The sequence below is a fragment of the Amblyomma mixtum genome, chromosome 1, assembly GCF_055824585.1.
Source record: "Amblyomma mixtum isolate Tamu chromosome 1, ASM5582458v1, whole genome shotgun sequence".
Taxonomy (NCBI): domain Eukaryota; kingdom Metazoa; phylum Arthropoda; class Arachnida; order Ixodida; family Ixodidae; genus Amblyomma; species Amblyomma mixtum.
The window spans coordinates 89,080,758-89,101,293 of NC_143012.1; the positions used below are offsets into that span (position 1 = coordinate 89,080,758).

Below are 20,536 nucleotides of genomic sequence, written 5' to 3' on the forward strand. Positions count from 1 at the left end.
GCGCAGGCCGCCCGGCTCCAAGGAGTGCGCCCTATGTCATCATGACGCTGCCGCTCTCCGCGCTCGCATTGGCTGCCGCTTCCCGTCGTTGTTGCCGCGAGCGGCCCGCCGTTGACATCTAGCAGGCCGGACGCAGGCAACGAGCTGCAATCGGACGTTGCGACGCTGTTCGCAACGGCGCGCCGCAAACCGAGCGAGTGGCGGTTAGCAGCAAACGCAGCTCGCTGGTGCGTCGACTGCGCTCACGCGGCTGTGCCCCGCTCATCGTACGTCACTGTATTTTGGTATGACGTCACTAAAACTTTATTTTTCTACACCCCTTGTGACGTCATGGTTGATGGCGCTAGCGAATGGGTCTAGGTCGTGAGAGTGAGCATTTAGGTAATCTTTGGAACCGAATTAAAATATTTTTTAAACGTTTGTTGCGCCCAACACCTGGCAGTGACTGCCCTTGCATACATAGCAATCCCATAGCAGGCTTTTTATAGCTTCAAAATTTGGTGTCTCCACCCCTTTAAGGACCAGCGGTTATCTTGCCTTCGTATTACATGCCCTGCCCAAGCCCAATCCTTCATCTTGATGTCGACTAGGATGTCGTTAACCCGCGTTTGTTCCCTCAGCCATTTTGCCCGCTTCCGGTCTCTTATAACGTTACACCTGTCATATTTCTTCCCATAGCTCGCTGCGCTGTCCTTAACTTAAGCTGAACCCTCTTTGTTAGCCTCCACATTTCTGTCCCATAGGTGAGTACCGGTAAGATACAGCTGCTGTATACTTTTCCCTAGAGGCATACTGGCAAACTGCCACTTATGATCTGAGAGAGCCTGCCAATATGCGCTCCACGCCATTCTTACTCTTCTAGTTAGTTCTCTTCCTAGCCACCCGACAATCCCTACAAAGCACGTAGCGCTTCTCAGACATCCCGAACGCAGTCACCACCCAATGACTTCCCCTTACACAAAACAAAGCAGGACCCCAACACACCTCACTGTCAAGTGTGTGGCTCCATACCCACGCTTGTCCACACATACTGGAACTGCCCAAGAACCAACACCAATCAACGTCTCTCTCACTCACTCTCTCTCTCTCTCGCAACATATGCACGTGGAAGCAATGGGTTTCCCACCTCGGCAAAATGGCCTCTTCATGGGACGATCTCCTAAAACACGTGCACACCGTCCTGGGGGACGAACTTCCAACTCCCTCCTCCACAACAACACGGACCCGACCATTGGTCGTTTAAATAATTCTCTCTCTCCCTCGTCATCTGGATCTGCAGCCACTACACGCCGTAAGCAGACGTACAGTCTTTGTCAAAAGTAACCAGGCTGCATGGTTTACTTCTGGCTCGTACAGTGGAGCCCTTACAGCTTCCCTGAAGCTGAAGTGGTCGATAAAGGGAAGTACTGGGGGTCTTCTTACCTTCCAACACCTTTTGATCTTTAGGAAAGCCACAGGGGCTCCACTATACGAGCTAGAAGCAAACCATGCAGCCTGGTTACTATTGACAAAGACTGTATGTGTGTTCGCTTACCACTTCCAGCGCCTCGCTAAGAATTGTAAACTGCTGTTCCTAATTCCCAACAATTGTAAACATATTCCCTTACCCCATCCAGCACCTCGCTGCCAATTGTAAACTTCTGTTGCCTTGCGAGACTGTTGAACATTAACTTGGTTTTCTGCATGTTAATTTTTAGCCCCATCGTTCTGCTCTGCCCGTCTAGCTCATTGATCATGCCTTGCAGTTCATGTCCTGAGTGACTTAGCAAGGCAATGTGAGCATCGAATCCCAAATTACTTGGGTATTCTCCCCTAACCCTTATCCCCAACTCTTCAAAAATCCGGGCCTCTGAAAACCTCCTGTAAACAGGCGGTGAATACCACTGGGGAATCGTGTCTCACTGCCTGACACCCTTCGTTATTCGAACTTCTGCACCGCGCTTCAATATTGGAGCACAGCGAACTACCATATGTGGCAGAGCACACGAGAGAATTCCTAATGTAGCATTTTTGTCCCGTCCTGACCAGCCACTGCAGTCAGTGGATGGGACGCACTCAATTTTAACATATTACAGCGTATTATTGTCAGTTCTATACTATTTCTGGTCTTATTTTATAGTTTCTCTTCTTAAAATTTCCGACACATTCACTTTGTCTTCCATTCTAACATATCTAAACTATCTTCTTTCAATGTTCCGTACTAACGTTTGCAGACTGTAGTGCCACCTATGTCCGTCAAATATCTGAAAACGTGAAATTAAAAAAATGAAGCCATACGGTGCACGCCAACACGGATGGTACACCCCGCCGTGGGTATGTGCCATTAAGCCTGACGACATAATCATCATCATCAAACACTGATGCCAGAGCTCACAGGCACCGTCCGCTATCCTCTGGAAGCTGTTTGTGGGTTATGCCCGCATTTCTGAACCGGAGTTTCGTAACCGATAGCATTAAAGACTACTAGAGGGCCCAACTGCGCTCACTGGCAATCGAAGGTATATATGTAAGTGTATTCAGCGTTCAAAGGTGCCGGAACAGACCCGTGCACGGCAGGGTAAAAAAAAAGTCGGACTACCAAAACTGTTACGAGAGGGACGGGATTCGGCTCGCCACAAATCCTCCAACGCGCCCACCGCCATTGCGGAAGCAGCAATGGAGGATCATCTCTGGCCGTCTCCACGTGCCACTCAGTACAATGCTGCGCAATAGGCAGAGCGACCAGACGGCTCGGGGAGGGAGGCAGGGAAGGGAGGGGGGGGGGGGGGGGGGTTCGAGCACAACGCCAGACGGTGTATAGCTTGGTATAGCACAGTGCAGCGTTCCCTCTTTCCACCGCTCGCGTCACTTCCCTTTTCCTTTTCCTTTTTCCCCAACTCGAGCTGCGAAGCACGACCGCGCTCGCCACTGCACTGCCCTGCAGTGCCGGCAGGCGGAGCAGCAGTCGCGCCCCCGGAGGCGAGACAAGCACAACAGAGACAAAAAAGCAGCTGCAAAGCACCGTCGGCACAGCCTCCTCAGGAAGGACGGCAGGATCAGGGGAAGAACGGAAGGGAAAGAAAAAGGTATACAGAGGGAAGGAGCCTCGTCGAAACCGGGAAAGGGGGAAGAACGCGGGAGGCCTTTCCACACCACATCGTCCGCCGCCTCCGCCCGTTCCGCACACACACACGCGCACACCCCTCCTCCGTTTCGGCCGCATCATCATCATCGCCGTCGTCGCGGTCGCCGATGGATCGATGCCCGACGGCGGCGCGCGATGCCGTCTGGGGCCCAGACGGTGCCGCCGTCGAGGGCTATGTATAGCCACCCAACCGGAGCGGATGTACCCGGCTACGGACAAAAAGAAACAGCCGCAACGCCGCCGAGGTCTCGGGACGACGGCGGGTGGCAACCATGAAGGCGGTATTGGTTACGTCTGGTTGCGTACAGAGAGACGCGTTTCATCACGGCCTTCACTATTCCGTACCAACGCCGCCCACAAAGCCGGTAATTGGATTTGGAGACGCCGGAAAGTTAAAACCAGAATTTATACATTTCTTGTCGCGTAACCTAAGATGATGGGACAAAGCGTAACTGGAGGTCACGAATAACGCAAGAAAAATGTTAGCGGTAACATATGAATAAAACGCACCATATTTTTCGAGCACGTATTCATAACGCGCGCTGAAATCTCGCCATCCAGCCGCTTTTGCGTTTTCTCCCTTGGATCGCGGGAACCCAACCTGCGCCTTTGTTGCTCATGCGCCGTTAAACCCAACCTGCCCAGCCGACTAACCACCCCGCTAGAAACCGTCGCGACGGCCTAAACTGGAAACCCCGACGAAGGTCGGCAGACAGCGATTCCAGGAGAGGACACATTTGACAACACTGCGCTCCCGATAATTTCGTGTGTTGATACACTCCAAACAGGAAGGAATAAAAAAAAAAGGAGCAAAGTTGCCATCTAACGAACTGTTTTTTATAAAAAGGAGTGTGCTGGACGACAGATTACTCCCTTTTACTCCCATGTAGGTGTATTAGTGTTTAGAGTGCGTCAGGGGAAAAAAAGGTCTTTTCTAATGGCGTTCTTAATGCAGCTCGCACCGGTGTAAAGAACGCCACTGAACGCTACTGGCCAATTGATACAGGCTTTCGAACTCTCTACAATGCTACGAAAGACCGGCCATCAGAAAAAAAAAGGAGCAAAACGCCGAAGCTGCGTATGAGTATGAGCTTTAGCAGTCTCGAAGGAAAACTGCGTCATTAGCCATCTTCGCTATATCCGGAAACAAATTTTTCGTTATATCCGAGTATCTACTTTTCTGATGCCACCGCATACAGCGCAAGAAAAAAAATCGTTTGACACCACTTCGAATGTCCTAGATCAATTAGTACGGCCTTAATGGACGTTTGAAGTTTCAAGAAGTAAGGGTTTGGGGTATTGAACTTCGTCGGTGCGAATCCGTATGATAGGTTTCGCTTTGATTGGACTAGTAATCTTATGCTCCGTAACACGCGGAATCGTACGATATCACTCCGAACATTCCATGCAAATTAAGTGCTCCACAATCTGTGTACCAATGGTACCACCCAATGGTCCCACTTGAATGAACAGAGCCCATCGCAAAATCCCGTCCAGTCACCAAATAGGCGCGCACGGCCACCACGAAAACGACTTCCCACCTGCCGCACGAAACGGCACGTGTGAGGCTGCGAAAGCAGGGGACAGCCGGGAAGGCGGAGTTCTTCGATTGCGGTTACAGGACGCGGACGAAGACTCCTCTTCGATGAACTCTCCACAAGCCAGGAAATGTGCGCGGCGCAGGTCTAACCTGTGCAGTTCAATGCCGACCTATACGGAGCTACGAGCGTGACGTCACTCTGCCAGCCACGACGCAAGCTATACTCCGTTTCATACATAGCAGGCAACGCTGCGGAGGTTGCTGAAATAGTGCGTCCGCGAAACTATATTACTCCGCCACGTATCATTCGTTCCTCTCGAAACTCCGCTCATTGTTTGGACGAATACAAAGAGCAGTATAAAAAGATATGGTAGCATTGAAAATCACGGTCGAAGTTGTGGGGCTCAGTGTTCGGACTCTCTGGCCATAATTTTCACGGACTGTGAACTACTTTTTGGGCGCGGATTGAGTAGAAGCGATTCGCCCTACCAACCGCGTATCATACCGCCACGTGTACTTTTTGCTTCTCGAAATCTCGACGAGTCGCAGGACGAAAATGTGGCAAGAGGTAAAACAAAGTCCAGGAGGTGCCAGTCGCGGCACTTAAGATTTGTCGCTACGAAATATGCTTGAGTTCGTTTTGGTTGTATGGCGAACTACTTTTTGCATGCGGACTCAGCCTGCGCGAACAGGCGCGCTAGCTTTGACAGCGTTGCCTGCTATGTATGAAACGGAGTGTAGAGAGAAGCGACGCACGTAGGAAGCATACACCGTCGAGTCGACTCCAACGTCAGGTGGGCACTGGGCTGCGCTCGTAGTACAGGAAGAGTTGAAGATTGAGCTCCCCCACGTTCTCCCCACAGCCCAGAAAACCGGTTTTCCGGGGGGTCGTGAAAAGGTGGTCGGTCCGTGGCTGGGATAGATGGACGCAGCACGTGGGTTCGTATGCTACGTTCGGTGAAGCGAACACAGGTCTCCGAATTCAGCCTCTTTTAATTCACGTGCGCCGGGGCTGGAAAGGTTCGCCCCGCTAATTAAGACGCTCCATTTTGGTTACGTTCAAAGCGATCCGGCCGTTTCGTTTACCACATTTAATCGCCGCTGGGACAGGGTTCGCTGCACTCTAAAACACCAATACGCCTATATGGGAGTAAAAAAAGGGGTAATCTATCATCTAGTGCACTAGAGGTCAGATTACTCACTCTTTACTCCTTTATTTAGAGTGTAAGAAAGTGCACAGGGTAGAGAATCGGAAGAGGTAGCGACAAAGAGTGCTTCGAGATGGTTAAGCGCCGTTGCTACATTCTCATAACAGCCGGACGTCGGAGGAAACAGGCCAAGAAAAGGTTTGGTTTGGTTTATGGGGTTTAACGTCCCAAAGCGACTAAGGCTATGAGGGACACCGTAGTGGAGGGCTCCGGAAATTTCGACCACCTGGGGTTCTTTAACGTGCACTGATATCGCACAGTACACGGGCCTCTAGAATTTCTCCTCCAAAGAAATTCTAGCCGCCGCGGCCGGGAGGGCTAAGAAAAGATAACGTTCCATGGCTAAGCAAAGGAAAAACGTTGGATTTTTCGCAAACATCACGCTGCGACGACGAAAAAGACGAAATTTTTTTTTACTTCTTTTTCTAACTTTTTAAGGCCCACAAACGCTCAAACGAGCTGGCAGGGTAAAAGAAAAAAGAAAACGAAAAAAAAGTCGCGGCGGATGACGCAGCGTTTTCGATAAGTACCACCGCGTTCCAACATCCCGCACGAGAGCAGTGGCAGCACGGAGCAGCATTCAACCGCAAAGCACGGACGAAGAAAACCGCTATTCCGGGAGGCACTTCGCCCACCGTCTCCGATGCCGGAAGGCAAAGCACCTCCCCTACCTGCGTTTCTCCTACACTCCTACATCTTCCAGCCAAGCTACTCTAGCCAAGCTACGCGACTGTTCTGATGATGAGGAGGAGCACTATTGAAGACTTACAAAGTACGGCTCCTCCTCCCCAGAGTATATCTCCTCCCCGTCCCTCGGAAAAAAAGCGAGAGGGATGGAAGAGGGAGCGGACTGACCATCGCCACCATCTCAGCATGGTGGGGAGGGAAAGGGAAAGAAAGCTTGCTGTTGCTGCTGCACCGTTGGGAAAGGGCAGAAGTCTCCCTCGCGCAGGCGAAACGGAACACGGAAGAGAACAAGAGGAGAGCATTGCTAGGCACACATCGGAGCAGGCGAGACAGAGGAGAGAGAGAGAGATACAATTGAAGGAGTGCGGAGAGGGGATGGAGACGGCGTAGGGAGAGTGCGCACCAGACAATCACAGCACAAACTGAAAAAGGCAGAGGCAGCGAGAGGAGTGCATCGAGCTGAACTGAAGGCGGAGAAGGGAGAATGAAGAGAAGGCACAGACGGTGAGGAGGAGAAGGAGAGTGGAAGAAAGAGAGAAAAAAAAAAACAAAGCGCGACGTCTGGGGAAGGGGAGCGAAAAAGAGAGAGGCAGAGGTGAGCGCGCTTTTGAAATCCAGCGCGAGCGCTCCCGACGGCAGGGCCAGACGAGGTGAAGACGCAAGGAAGAGAAAAAAAGTCGACAAATGCATCATATCCGCGGCGGGGTTGGGTCTGCGAATGACCTCTGGTGTTCGGCCTGTCTTCTTCCCGAACACCGCGTCTGGGCCGACCTCCTCCCCCGAATGGTCAAGAAGGCGGCGTAGCAAACTAACCGATACCATACTCCGTCTTGTGCGCCGAGCCGGTACTAAACACCGCTGGTCCAGCCTGCCGAGACATGCGTCGCTGTTCTAGGCCGGTGGTGTCATTTAATGATCCCTTCTTTATTGTTCCAGACGAAGACATCGAGGTCTTGCGCTGAACGGACCGTCGATCAAGCAGGGAAGGGGAGGAGTGGCGACCGGCCGGACGTTGAGCGATGTCTGAGCACCCGGCGTTTATTTTCCGGGCAAAAAAAAGTGGAATGAATATGTCCAAAAGAGAACACGCTCAACTACGCCATCGTTGATTTCGCATGCAAAATCGCCCGCCAATAATAAGGGATCTAGTAGCATGCGCGCAGAAATTACGGCGTCCTTTCCACTATGCGCCGCCGCTGAATCTCATAGTTTAGCCGGCGCGCCTTCAGGTGCCGGCGTTTCAGGGGTTAGCAATAATAAATGCAGAGGGAAAATAAAAACAAACAAAAACACCTGGGATGTTTAATTAGCACTAATTGGATGAACATGCATAGGGAACGATTAAGTTGTCGCCTTGGAAAGTTAGGCTAAGCCGTGACTATTACTCATGAGACGGTCCTCTAGCGCTGATATGTTAACCCTTCACTTCTGAACACAGTTCGACGAGCAACATGATGCATTAGTGCTGTGACGACTTCCGGTGGATGTGACGTCACGCCGTTCCCGTGGCTACATCGACGTCCGCGCTATTTCGACGCAATTTCGACATTTTTGCCTACAATTAATTAACTAATTAATCTACAGTCATCAAACTTGGCTTCTGGGTTCATTTTTTCCTCCTCTATCTGAACCAACCATTCGTTTTCTCCTATCTTTTCTAGTTCCCGAGTTAACACACTGCCAAAGGTGTGACACCCTCTGCTAACGTAACGGACGACACTATGAGCCATTAAAGGCTTTCGCCTTAATAACAAAAACTGCAGCAAATGAAACTGAACACGTCATGCGCCCGAATGATCTGTTTCTGGTTTTGAGAAGTTCGAGAGGCCTGCCGGAACAGAACAGAGAACGTCAAATATGTCTCGGCAGTCTGTGCAGGCAAGAATTCGAGACGTCAGGGAGGACGCGGCCAGCGATCCTGAAGCACTGGGTTTTCGGGACTCAGTAGGCAAACGGTCAGCGACAGAGACAAACATACATGAGAAGACTAGAGTACTGACGATGTGAAAGTAGAATGGAAACACTGCACGAACATAGGAAGAGAATAGCTTACAATGGCGAAGAAATCAGAACAGGACCGAAATTTTTAACAAAAAGTATGCGCAATAAGTTGATTGGTTTATTAGTTTATTGGGGTTTATCGTCCCAAAACAACTCGGGCTATGAGGGACGCCGTAGTGAAGGGCTCCGGAAATTTCCACCACCTGGGGTTCTTAACGTGCACTGACATCGCACAGTACACGGGCCTCTGGAATTTCGCCTCCATCAAAATTCGGCCAACCACTTAAATTTGCCAGGCAAGTTGGGCGACAGCTACCGCACCGATTCAAAGGCGATGTCAAATAAGATGCATAGGTTCATCTATCCATTGTATTTTTTACGCGGGCGATGGGGGAGGGTGTTTACGCCCCATGAAGCATTCCAGTCGGCTCACCTCTCAATTCATCATCCCATAAACAGTGTCTATAGAATAAAATGGCACGCTCTCGGTTCGTCACGCTTCCAGGAACCCTTATCTCTGGACGACAGTGATTGCTACAGTGACAATGAGAAGGCGCCTTCAAATCTTCGGTCGAGAAGGCTGTAAACAGAGGACGAGAGTGTGCTCGCCAAGAAAATAAATAAAACAAAAATAAAAGAAAGCTAATCGCGCACTCCTTTTGGAGCACGCTTTTAAAGGAAGCATGTCATATATCAACAAAGTCCCATGACAGCAAGGTTAACTACGAAATTTTGAGGTCAAGCGATGCAAATCTAAAGCTCCCCTTTTTCGGTTACCACCCCCGCCTGGCGACTAGCTATGTCTAAACTACCAGTCACTGACTGCATGGCAGACACTGGGCAGTTTATAGTTCACTGCTATCGCCTGCTCACCAGAAGCGAAACCTTCTCGCTGGCCGAGCCCTTCTGGTGAATATTTATAGTTTGCAAGCTATCCAAGCTCGCATGACGCCGAGAGATCAAAGCGATTAGGCGGGGCAGGACGGAGGCAGTTAATAGTTAGCCTCGGTGTCTAGCGCACGGAGCGCAAAAAGGCGCCCCTCACGAAGTCTTTGCAGTGTATAGTTAATGAGCGAGCCATAAATTGCCCGTCTAACTCCACACGATACGCCGTCACCCCCCCACCCCCCTTATTCTTTCAGCGATTTCCTGCGTCTGGGTCCATTACTATAAGCAACATTAATATTTCGTCTGGAGCATTGAACCCCGCACACACTGGGATACTTGTCGCGTTTAAGAACGGAGTACTTAAATGATACTAATAAAAAAAAAAACAATAAAAATGTACTAGAGCATGAGTTCAAAAGGCTTTTTTTATACATAAATTAAGGCATCTTTCACACTTCTTCGAATGACTGCGAAGCGACATAATGCGCGCCACAGGGTTCACGGGTGCACGCAAATATTTTGACAGATACCTCCGCGGATTTTTTTTTTTTAATTTCACGCTTACGTTTTAAGTGAAAGCGATAAAAGCGCCATTAAAAAGTAATAATAATAAGGAAGAATCGGCGTCCTCGAACAATCCCGCTGGTCCAGAACCTGCAACCAAAACCTCAACGCGCCTTTCCCGATTTCTCCGGAAAAGGAAAAACTCCTGTAGACACGTTTCACGGCACTGCAGTGTTCCGCAAGAATGGCAGCGTTATTGGCACCTAGGTCACGTGACCTTTCGGCGCCATCACAACCTGCCCACCGGATAGTGAGCAAACTGCCCACCGTGGCAGGTGGCTGTTATATTAACGATTGGTCGCTCGGGAAGACCAACCTGTGACGCGCAAGGCCAGCACCTGCCATTGCAGGGCAGTGGCGCATCGCTTAACCGCTGCACCAGGAGTGGTATGAAGACTCCCATGGAAGGATCTATGAATGTACAGTTGAGATTAAGACCGTCTGCATTCACACACAGGAATTAACCCATTATGCTAGTGCTTCTTCTGCCCCGCCGCGGTGGCTCAGTGGTTATGGCGCTCGGCTGTTGGCCCGAAAGACGTGGGTTGGATCCCGGCCGAGGCGGTTGAATTTCTTTGGAGGTGAAATTCTAGAGGCCCGTGTACTGTGCAATGTCAGTGCACGTTAAAGAAGCCCAGGTGGTCGAAATTTCCGGAGACCTTCACGAGGGCGTCCCTTATAGCCTGAGTCGCTTTGGGACGTTAAACCCAAAAAACCAAACCAAACCTATAGTGCTTCTTCTAGAGGCTGAGTGAACATTTCAGGTGTGCTCTGCTTAGTAATCCGTGGGTCCAGTTTGTTCCACTCACGTACTGCGAGTGGAAAAAAACGAATACAGAAAGGTATTGTTCTTGCACGGAAATTCCTGAAGTGTGAAAGAGTCTTTCAGAGGTAGTATGTCAGAGGAAATAGTAAGCACGCCAAGCTCCTTACATCTGAGGAGGTGACGCACGACTGCGGTCACGTAGACGCGTATCCTGTGGTTCGATAGCGCAACCGGCGGTATTTGCTGTCGCGAGGCGCCGTATATATAGTCGCTGCGACAATGCATACAGGCAAGCGGACGCCGAGCCACAGGGGAAGAACGCAGGCTCGGGAGCGGAGTTGCAACGCGACGCCTTTCCCTTGTCACGCGGACGCGGCGCGGAAACCCCACTCGGCGCGTATACCGTACGCGTTACCGGAAAAGTGCTATCGCGTGGAACAGGATGTGAGATCTGCCGAAAGAATTCGCACCACCGCTTCGGACTGGGCCGGCCCCCGCAGCCGACTAGGGATCGGCAGCGCAAAGAAAAGGAAGAAACGCTTCCAGCCTTTATAAAAATGGTCTACAGACAGACAATAGAGTTATAGGCAGGTTAACCTCCCTGCCTTTCCTCTTCTACCTCCTCCTCCTCCTCCTTGTAGACTCGATTGCCTTCCTATAGATATTTCTTTGTCTATTCATAGCCTACAGACTGTCTACAGGAAAACGTCTACTGAAAGAATACGGCCATAAATCAATAGATTATCTCTAAATCGTCAACAGCATTTACGGTTTGGTTTATTGTGGTTTAACGTCCACAAGCAACTCAGCCTATAAGGGACGCCGTAGTGGAGGGCTCCGGAAATTTCCACCACCTGGGGATCTTTAACCTGCACTGACATCGCACAGTACACGGGCCTCTAGAGCTTCGCCTCCAAAGGAATTCCACCGCCGCGGCCGGGGTCGAACCCGCGTCTTTCGGGTCAGCAGCCGAGCACCATAACCACGATCGACTGCACGGTGCTCAGTGAGGGAAAACCATGTACACGACCATGTCATCAGACCGTGGCTGTTGCGCTAAGAAGTTTGCAGGGTACGTCGGTGTGATGACCAATTAAGATTACTCCTGTGCACTGTCCTGGTGGGAACGGAAGGCCGTCCCGGTTCCTCGTCACCTTAGAACGTCGCTGCTCCCGTGCCCAGCAGGGCGGTAACTTTGCGGATGCCCTAAGTTCCTTCCAGAGCTGTGGTTCCTATCTTCGCATACTTCGGTACTGGAGTCCGGCCACGTCTTCGTCACGGCTGCGCAGGGCGCGACGTAGTGGCATAACTAGACATCGTCAACTCGAAGCACCACAGCGTCGTCGTAATAGATTCTGCGCGTTCAGCTGTCGTCGTGCTGTGAAGTGCTCTCTGCCCCGCGCGATGCCCATGGATGCGACATCCGTGCGATGTCCTGAGGGCAGCGGCTGCTCCGGCAACTTAGACGCTGACGATCTCACCGGCCTAGTTGGTCTCATGACAGCTCGAGATGAGGCGGCAGCCTTCGTGGGGAGAAGTCCGCAAGTCCAAATGACGTCGCGTGGCGATGCTGACAAGAACTGGTTTGGTTTGGTTTATGGGGTTTAACGTCCCAAAGCGACTAAGGCTATGAGAGACACCGTAGTGGAGGGCTCCGGAAATTTCGACCACCTGGGGCTCTTTAACGTGCACTGACATCGCACAGTACACGGGCCTCTAGAATTTCTCCTCCAAAGAAATTCTAGCCGCCGCGGCCGGGATCGAACTCGCGTCTTTCGGGTCCGCAGCCGAGCACCATAACCACTGGGCCACCGCGGCGGCTGACAAGAATTCTAGCAAAAAGAACTGTGTATAGGGCAAACTTGCACCTTCCAGCGAAAGAAAGCCACTGAAAGACCGTAGTTGCCACACGCACTCAATGCATACACGATATGATCTCGCTACGAAATTTTCTTACGTCATCGTAGAGCCTACTGCCGGTGAGAATGATCCTCTGCGAACAACGTAATCGCGTGGCTAGAGCGTGCGTTCGCGAGATATAGCTCGCTCAACGTGGCATAAAAAAAGAAGAAAAATTGGACGCGATAGCGTAAGAGGCTATTTCGTATGTATGCAGACTGTACTTCTCTACTTTACATTCTACTTTACATGTGGCCCCAGGTGGCACATAGATACCGGGGAGTCCTCATACCCCTCCTGGTGCGGCGGTTAAGCGATGCGCCACTGCCCTGCGATGGCAGGTGCTCCATGCGGTGGGGCTTCTGCGGCGCAGATTGCTCTTCCCGAGTGATCAATCATTAATTGAACTGCCACCTGCCAAGGTGGACAGTTTCCACGCTATCTGGCGGGCAGGTTGTGATGAACCCTTCAAGGTCACGTGAGCTAGACAGTCCCCCTGCCTCCTAGGTTGCTCTCTGGGGACCACCTGCCAGAGCCATGCCCGTGACTTTTCGCTCACAGCGCCGATATTGGATCTTCTGCTGAACAGAGACTCTAACATTATCGCGTTAAAATGACAACGTCATGTGCCAGCGGCGATATATAAAGACCACTGTTGCAAAATGTAGACATTAGTGTCGTGAAATTTTTCTTTCCTTTCAGTGAACTGCGCTGGGCACGCCGTATACGCCGCTCAAACAACTCTGAAAGGAACATTTTCGCAGTTCTTCCGGCTGGCTGTGGCGTCCGGTGCGAAATTTTTCGAAACGCGACCAAGAACACGGCTGCGCCCCTCGCACGAGACAGAAATGCACGGTCAAGGTGCGGGGGAACAACACCTACAATCGTAGTGGCTGCAAGAGAAAAAGCGCGGGAGCATCGCGCGAGATGGAGAGAATAAAAAAAGAAAACGGGCTCACTTACCGTTTTCTGAAGCGCCGTCATCTTCGCTGGAGGAACCGTGCCCGGCGGATTTACCTAGGCGATAGAAAGGAGAAGAAAATATATATGACAAAAGCAGTCTAAAGCCAGACAGCAGGTGCAAGCAGAGGTTCGCAGATACGTGAAGAGAGTCTCATACATATTAATGCGTAAGCACTGTATGGTTGGTTATTTTATGGGGTTTAACGTCCCAAAGCAACTGAGGCTATGAGAATTTCGACCACCTGGGGTTCTACAACGTGCACTGACATCGCACAGCACACGGGCCTCAAGAATTTCTCCTCCAAAGAAATTCTAGCCGCCGCGGCCGGGATCGAACCCGCGTCTTTCGGGTCAGCAGCCGAGTGCCGTAACCACTGAGCCACCGCGGCGGCAAGTATGGCTATGTTTGTGGTTTCGCGTCATCACGTCCTTGTCCGCACGATTACGTCCGAACGAATGGGTTTATGCGAAAAAGAATGGTGCCATCGGACAGAGCATCAAAAAATCTCGCACGGGAAATCAGAGGGTTGAGGTGGGTCAATTAGTTTATTAATTTGAGCCAAAAATGTCCAAAAAGTAGGCGGGGCTGGCGCAAAAGTGGCGCCAAGTTTGAAAAGGCCGGAAGTGTGGCACCACGTGACCGGAAGTGTGGCACCACGTGACCGGAAGTGTGGGCGGAGCCAGCGCGGGGCGCCAAATTTCAAAACGAAGCGTGGCGCGAAGTTTGAAAACTCATGCTTACGCATTTCTCCAATGCGGTTGCCGCAGTGATCTCTAACGTTTCTTTCCATACAATTACAAGCAGTGGCGTAGCCAGAAATATTTTTCGGGGAGTGTTATACGCTGCCGGTAAAAAAAAAAAATTAAAAGATACGCAGCCTGCGCTCTAATAATGTCGTAGTATTTTTTTCTGCTTTAATAAAGCCGAAGGGTTAGTTGTTTCGTTCATTGTAATATCTGCATAAATATACGAGTGCACACGGGACTTCGAGGAGTTGATACGTAAATAACCTTTATTTTCTGAAAATAAAAAGAAACACTCGCAGGAAAAATCGAGGCTATTTACAATATTTTTAACATTACATAAAACGACGCAAAAGCTTCTGCTATACAACAAAGTCAGCAACTGAATGGCATTTCGTCAAAACTTCTACTCCATGCATGTGAACCTGCTCCCGTCCGCAGAGACGCTCTAAAAAAAGATTTTTATTTTCGTGATAGTTTATGATCATTTGAAGACAATGCAAAGAATGAAAAAGTAGGCTCACGTGATAGGGTACGTTTAATTGGAGTGAACTGTGCTTAAAATTAAAAGGAGTGCCATAGGTCGTGAAATGGCGAAAGAATGACTCTTTTCTGCAATAACTTCCGCTTCCTATTATTGAGCCGCGTCAACGTACATCAATCATCTCAATAATAAACAGACACTTCTTATTTTCGTTTTCACATTTCAATATATCGATGCGGTCTCTAGATAGCATGGGCTGACGACGCATGGGCTGACACGACGACGACCTTCAAATTTGTTCCGGCTCATTTCCAAAAATATAGCTCGGGCCAACCCCAAACTTGACCTTGGCCAATTTGGACCAAAAGCAATGTTCAGCCATAATTGAACGAGCCCGACACGATGGCAACCTCCAAATTTGGCCCGGCCATTGGCAAATTGCTATCGCTCGACCTTACGGAATAACCGTGGTTAAACCCTGCCTAACTTTTTAGTTTGGCTTATGTCCATGGGGTTTAACGTCCCGAAGCGATTCAGGCTATGAGGGACGCCGCAGTGAAGGGCTCCGGAAATTTCGACCACCTGGGGATCTTTAACGTGCACTGACATCGCACAGCACACGGGCCTCTAGAATTTCGCCTCCATCGAAATTCAGCCGCCGCGGCCGGGATCGAACCAGCGTCTTTCGGGCCAGCAGCCGAACGCTGTAACCACTGAACCCCTGCGGCGGGCAGGAGGATTGCGCCCCAAAAGAAATGCGACCGCCGCGGCCGGGATGGAATCCGCGTATTTCGGGTCAGCAGCCGAGCGCCTAACCATTGAGCCACCGCGGCGGCTGTGGTTTTGTTGCGAAAGCAACACTACGCGAGTCGCCGAGCCATTTCGCGGAGCTGACGAAAGGCCATACTGCGCATGCGCGAGGAGCAGTGAAACGTCACACGGCGCACAGCTGGCGCGCCGCCGCCGTCGCTGCGCGGGTGACTCAGGTGCCGCCGCCGCGCTCGCCAGTCGCGCATGCGCAGTAGCGGCGCATAGCTAGCGTGCCGCCGCCGCTGCCGCGCGCTCTCCATCGCCTCTCTCTCTCCCCTCGTTGCCTTCGCAATGCTCCAGGTTTTTCAGTGTCTGAATGCCACCCTGAGCTGGAAGCACGGCCTACGAATATTTCGGCAATGGCACTGCCCGACGTCCTCGAAGGCGCGTGCTCGCGAGCGCTGCCCAAACAATTCCCATCAGCTCACATTCGGCGCCTCTTCACCCACACGTCGTCAAGACAACAAAGCAAACAATAACCATAGACAGAACGGAGGATCCGGTGTGACGACCTGTAATCGCTCCTTCACTATCAGCGGGCTAAACGTGAAGGGGTTAAGGGCCCTGCCTGAAGGAGAGAACCGCGGCTGACCACCGCCTACGGGAACGAAACAATGTATAACCAGAGAACAAAAGCCAAACAAAAAGCAACAGCGCCTGCCCCCGCTACCGATCCGCAAAACACCTCCGCGCATTCGCCACAACGTCTGCGCACAATTTACGTGCAGCGTTGAAACAATACAGGCTTCCGAAAAGGCACTCGGAGTGACGCGAACAGTCAGGTATCGGCGGCTTGTGGGGCATACAGTGACCCAGACCGCGCACTCAATTCGAGGCAACTACTCGAACGAGCAAACTATTACGGGCATCAGCGATGGACGTAATGCTGTGCCGGCCTACAAGAGTCCAGGCGGCGCACGGCACGCACACACGTCCTTATGCGAGGGTGCACACAACTCGAGGGAGATGCAATGAGCGCGCAATGCCATCATTACGAGAGGAGGTCGGTCGACAGGCAGCGAGCAGCGCAAGGTAGGGCAGCGGCTATAGCCACACACCGAGGCCGGAGGATGACTTTGATGCGCGGGGAGATGCATCACGTTTTCCCGAGGTTGGCTATAGTCATTAATCATCGGTCATTATGCAGGAAAAGGGGAGAGAGAGAAAAAGTGCCCTCGCTAATGATCGGAGCGCCGCGCGCGCCAAAACAGCACAGCGTCCCGGATCGGCCAGAAACGGTGCTTGCGGACGGCTCTTGACTAGGCTGCTATTACTGCGCCTCGCGACGCACCAGACCAAACGCATTCCTCCTCGCCCTCTTGCTGAGGGGTGAGCATGTACAAGTGCATTCCGAACCTCTTTCTCTCTCTCTTCTCTTCCTCTCTTCCCTCACGGCACAGTCGAGGTGACCACCGAGAAGTGAGTCAATTTCCTATCCTCAAAACCAATTTTCAGGACAAATGCACGCATACAGGAGCGCATATACCCTGTCCGGCGTCATCGCTAGCATGTGGCGGAGGTTAACGCTAACAGTGGCCTGGTCTGCGGACAGCAGCGACCAGACCAGGCGTCAGGAACTCTTCAGAACAATAAAGTTTTAGTGCGGACGCACTGCTAGACGCATTTTCAGATTTCGGATGTATACGTTGTACGTATACGTGCAGTCTTTGCCAAAAGAAACAAGGCTGCACGGTTTGCTTGTCAGTCGTATATTATTTATTTATTTATTTATTTATTTATTTATTTATTTATTTATTTATTTATTTATTTATACTGCCAAGCCCTTTTTCGGGGATTTTTAGAGGAGTGGGTTTTGGCAACAGACAAGCAGTCGACCAGGCATAAACACTATTTCAAGTATGCAAAAAGGACAGTGAAAATTGCGGGCGCAATGGGAAGAGGCATTGGAAAAAGGCAATACAAAGATAACGCATGAATAATGATCACCTTTTCACGTCATAAATGATCACGAGAAATACAAATAAATACATTGAAATATAAATACATGGAAAACCCCCAAAAAGCTATTACGCCAGCCCTCAAGCTCTAGACCTTTCTATGGCAAGGACAACCCCTGTCCTCACCTTCAAAGAACTTCTTGACATTTCAGGGAAGCCGTGAGGGCTCTACTGTACGAAGGAGAAGCACATCATGCAGCCTGGTTACTTTTGGCAAAGGCTGTATACATCCCTAAAGCCTGCTTTGCGGAACGCGGCCCACCTGTCCATCGGGTTGTGGGCAACCTGCCGTGTACACCTGACAGGTCTATACATGGCTGAAGGATTTTAGGCCTTTACCTAAAGGATTTTAAGTTGAATCCCTTTATGGCAAATGCCAGCCGGGTGAAGGCCTTTAAGGTCCTTACGTGCTAAATAGTGCTACAGAACCACATTCCACGCTTGGCCACGCTAAACGGTCTGGTAGTTTTTCATCATCATCACCGTCAGCCCGCCGCCTTCCACAACCATATACACTTTATTCCCGATTTTTCCATTCCTTAACATTCATCTTACCGGTACTGACCTATGGGGCAGAAACGTGGAGGCTAACAAAGAAGGTTCAGCTTAAGTTAAGGACAACGCAGCGAGCTGTGGAGAGAAAAATGGTAGGTGTAATGTTAGGAGATCGGAAGCGGGCGGAGTGGGTGAGAGAACAAATGGAGGTTAATGACACCCTAGTCGAAATCAAGAGGAAGAAATGGGCTTGGGCAGGGCACGTAATGCGAAGGCAAGATAACCGCTGGTCCTCGAGGGTAACGGAGTGGATTCGAAGAGAAGGCAAGCGTAGCAGGGGGCGGCAGAAAATTAGGTGGGCGGATGAGATTAAGAAGTTTGCGGGAATATGGTGGCCGCAACTGGCGAAGGACAGGGTTAATTGGAGAGACATGGGAGAAGCCTTTGCCCTGCAGTGGGCGTACTCAGGCTGATGATGCTGCTGCTGCTGCGGCGACAACTACGTCGGGGGTACGCGTCGTGGTGCGGTCCTGAAATCGCATTCGGAGGCAATCCCGTCGTCACCTAGTCAAGCTCGTGGTCCGTGGGCCCTCTGTGTGGAGGAGGGTAACAAGGTGCCGCCCCTTCTCCGCCTCGATCAGGAGTGAGCGACAAACCTCCGAGTTGTTTACGCTTGACCGAAACCCTCATGCAGCTGCAGCGTTAGATCCAGAGCGAGAACGGCGAACGACACCTGGTTCTACGCCTACACCTACTCTCACACCTAGAGCAGCGACCCTGCCTTCATAAAAATGGTCTATAGACAGTCTATAGACTTTTTATTGACTCTACTGACTTCCTATATATTGTTTTTGTCTATTCGTAGCCTATAGACTTTCTATAGACAAAAGCCCACAAAGTGTATGGCCTTAAATCTATAGATTGGCTATAGACTGTCTGTGGCATTTGTATTGCCCATAGACTGCTCTCTAGGATTTGTCTATAGACAGTACATCTATAGACTTTATAGACAAGTCTATAGACACTCTATAGACTGTCAAACTTTTTTTTGTAAGGGTGGTGGGCCGGAAAGCAAACCAGAAATAGTGTGGTGACAGCGGAGCAGTGCAAAGGACGGGAAAACCTGAAGGTGACCTATACGTCCTCTTGCAGACGACCTCAAACTCGTTTCGCCGAAAACATGCATCTCTCACGACGGGCTCCTTCTCATTATGGGTCGTGAAAAGAATCGAAATTTTAAACATCCACCTAATGGCGCATTGTGTATACGTTATCTTGGACTCCATATCTTATAGTTACCCCAGCTTCCGGCTAGAAAGATATTGTTTACGCATATTAAAAGCAATTAAGGCGTTCTTAGTGCCGCCTGCCCGAATCAAGGCTTAACTACAATCAGGTAACAGAGTGCACTTAATCTTGCTCTTTGTCTTTCTATAAAAACCCTGTGTGTTAGCTTCTGCTTCTTTATTCGCATTTTTACTTGCTTTGTTTTGTCGCGATGTACGATGTATCCTTGTACCCCTCCTGCCTTGGCCACCAAATGGAGGCTGGCAGCATTGAATAAATAAAAAAAAATAATGTCAATTACGTCGTCATCCAGCAAACACCCATCAACATAGCCGCGCCAAGTAGCACCAAACAACGCAGGCAGCTCGTGAAATGGCCTCTTACTTTTCACATAAGCGTTATAAATCCAAGAATTTTCAACTTAAGTTGCGACATTAAGACCGTCGGGACGGACCAAAGCGAACATGTAACTCAGTCAGCCGTCTACAAAATGTAATTCTCTTGGCACTAGAGAAGTATCGCTCTAGGTATATTGCAACGAGGCAAAGCATTTGGAAGTTCTCCCTTCCTGGCCCGCGGCAAAACGTATGGCACGAGCCCCAGGCGATAGTAAAGAGAAAAAGCACAAACACTTGGCACCTTTCTTCGCGACGGAGTCGATGCACCGAAGATCCCCCCATACAACGCGTGCGTGCATACTAATTAGGAGCCCATCGGGAAACTAATCCTTGCACCACATTGAGGAAGAACCAAAAAAAAAAATTGCCCGCGGGCTCTCGAACATTCCAAACATGTTCCTTGCATATCCTTGCTTACTCTGTTCTTTCACGAAAACTATAAAGCTGTTTTCGCGGTTTGCTGCGCTCACCCGTGACCTTCAGTGAATGCATGCATAAAGCAGCCTAGATACTCCCTCGGGCTGCCTAGCAATTACGAATGTCCGACACGCGCTCGAGGGTGAAAAACTAAACGGCAGCCGGCGTGAAGTGGCCGAGAGCAGCGCACCTGAAATTCACAGCCACACCTATATCGCTCTCTGCTGTTTCTTTTTTTCGTTTGTTTGTTCTCGATTCATCAAAGCTGAGCTTCCGGTCAGCAACGTATGTACCCCGCGCACG

The 20,536-nt window shown here is 50.6% G+C and overlaps 1 protein-coding gene across 1 annotated transcript in view; it reads right to left on the reverse strand.

Moving 5' to 3' along the window:
- Nucleotides 1-20,536, reverse strand: part of Pur-alpha (Purine-rich binding protein-alpha) — a 190,460-nt gene that overhangs the window by 104,038 nt on the left and 65,886 nt on the right. Inside the window, exon 2 of the mRNA XM_089554387.1 lies at nucleotides 13,641-13,694. Coding sequence (XP_089410513.1) covers nucleotides 13,641-13,694 — 54 coding nt within the window. The remainder of the gene's footprint in view (nucleotides 1-13,640; nucleotides 13,695-20,536) is intronic.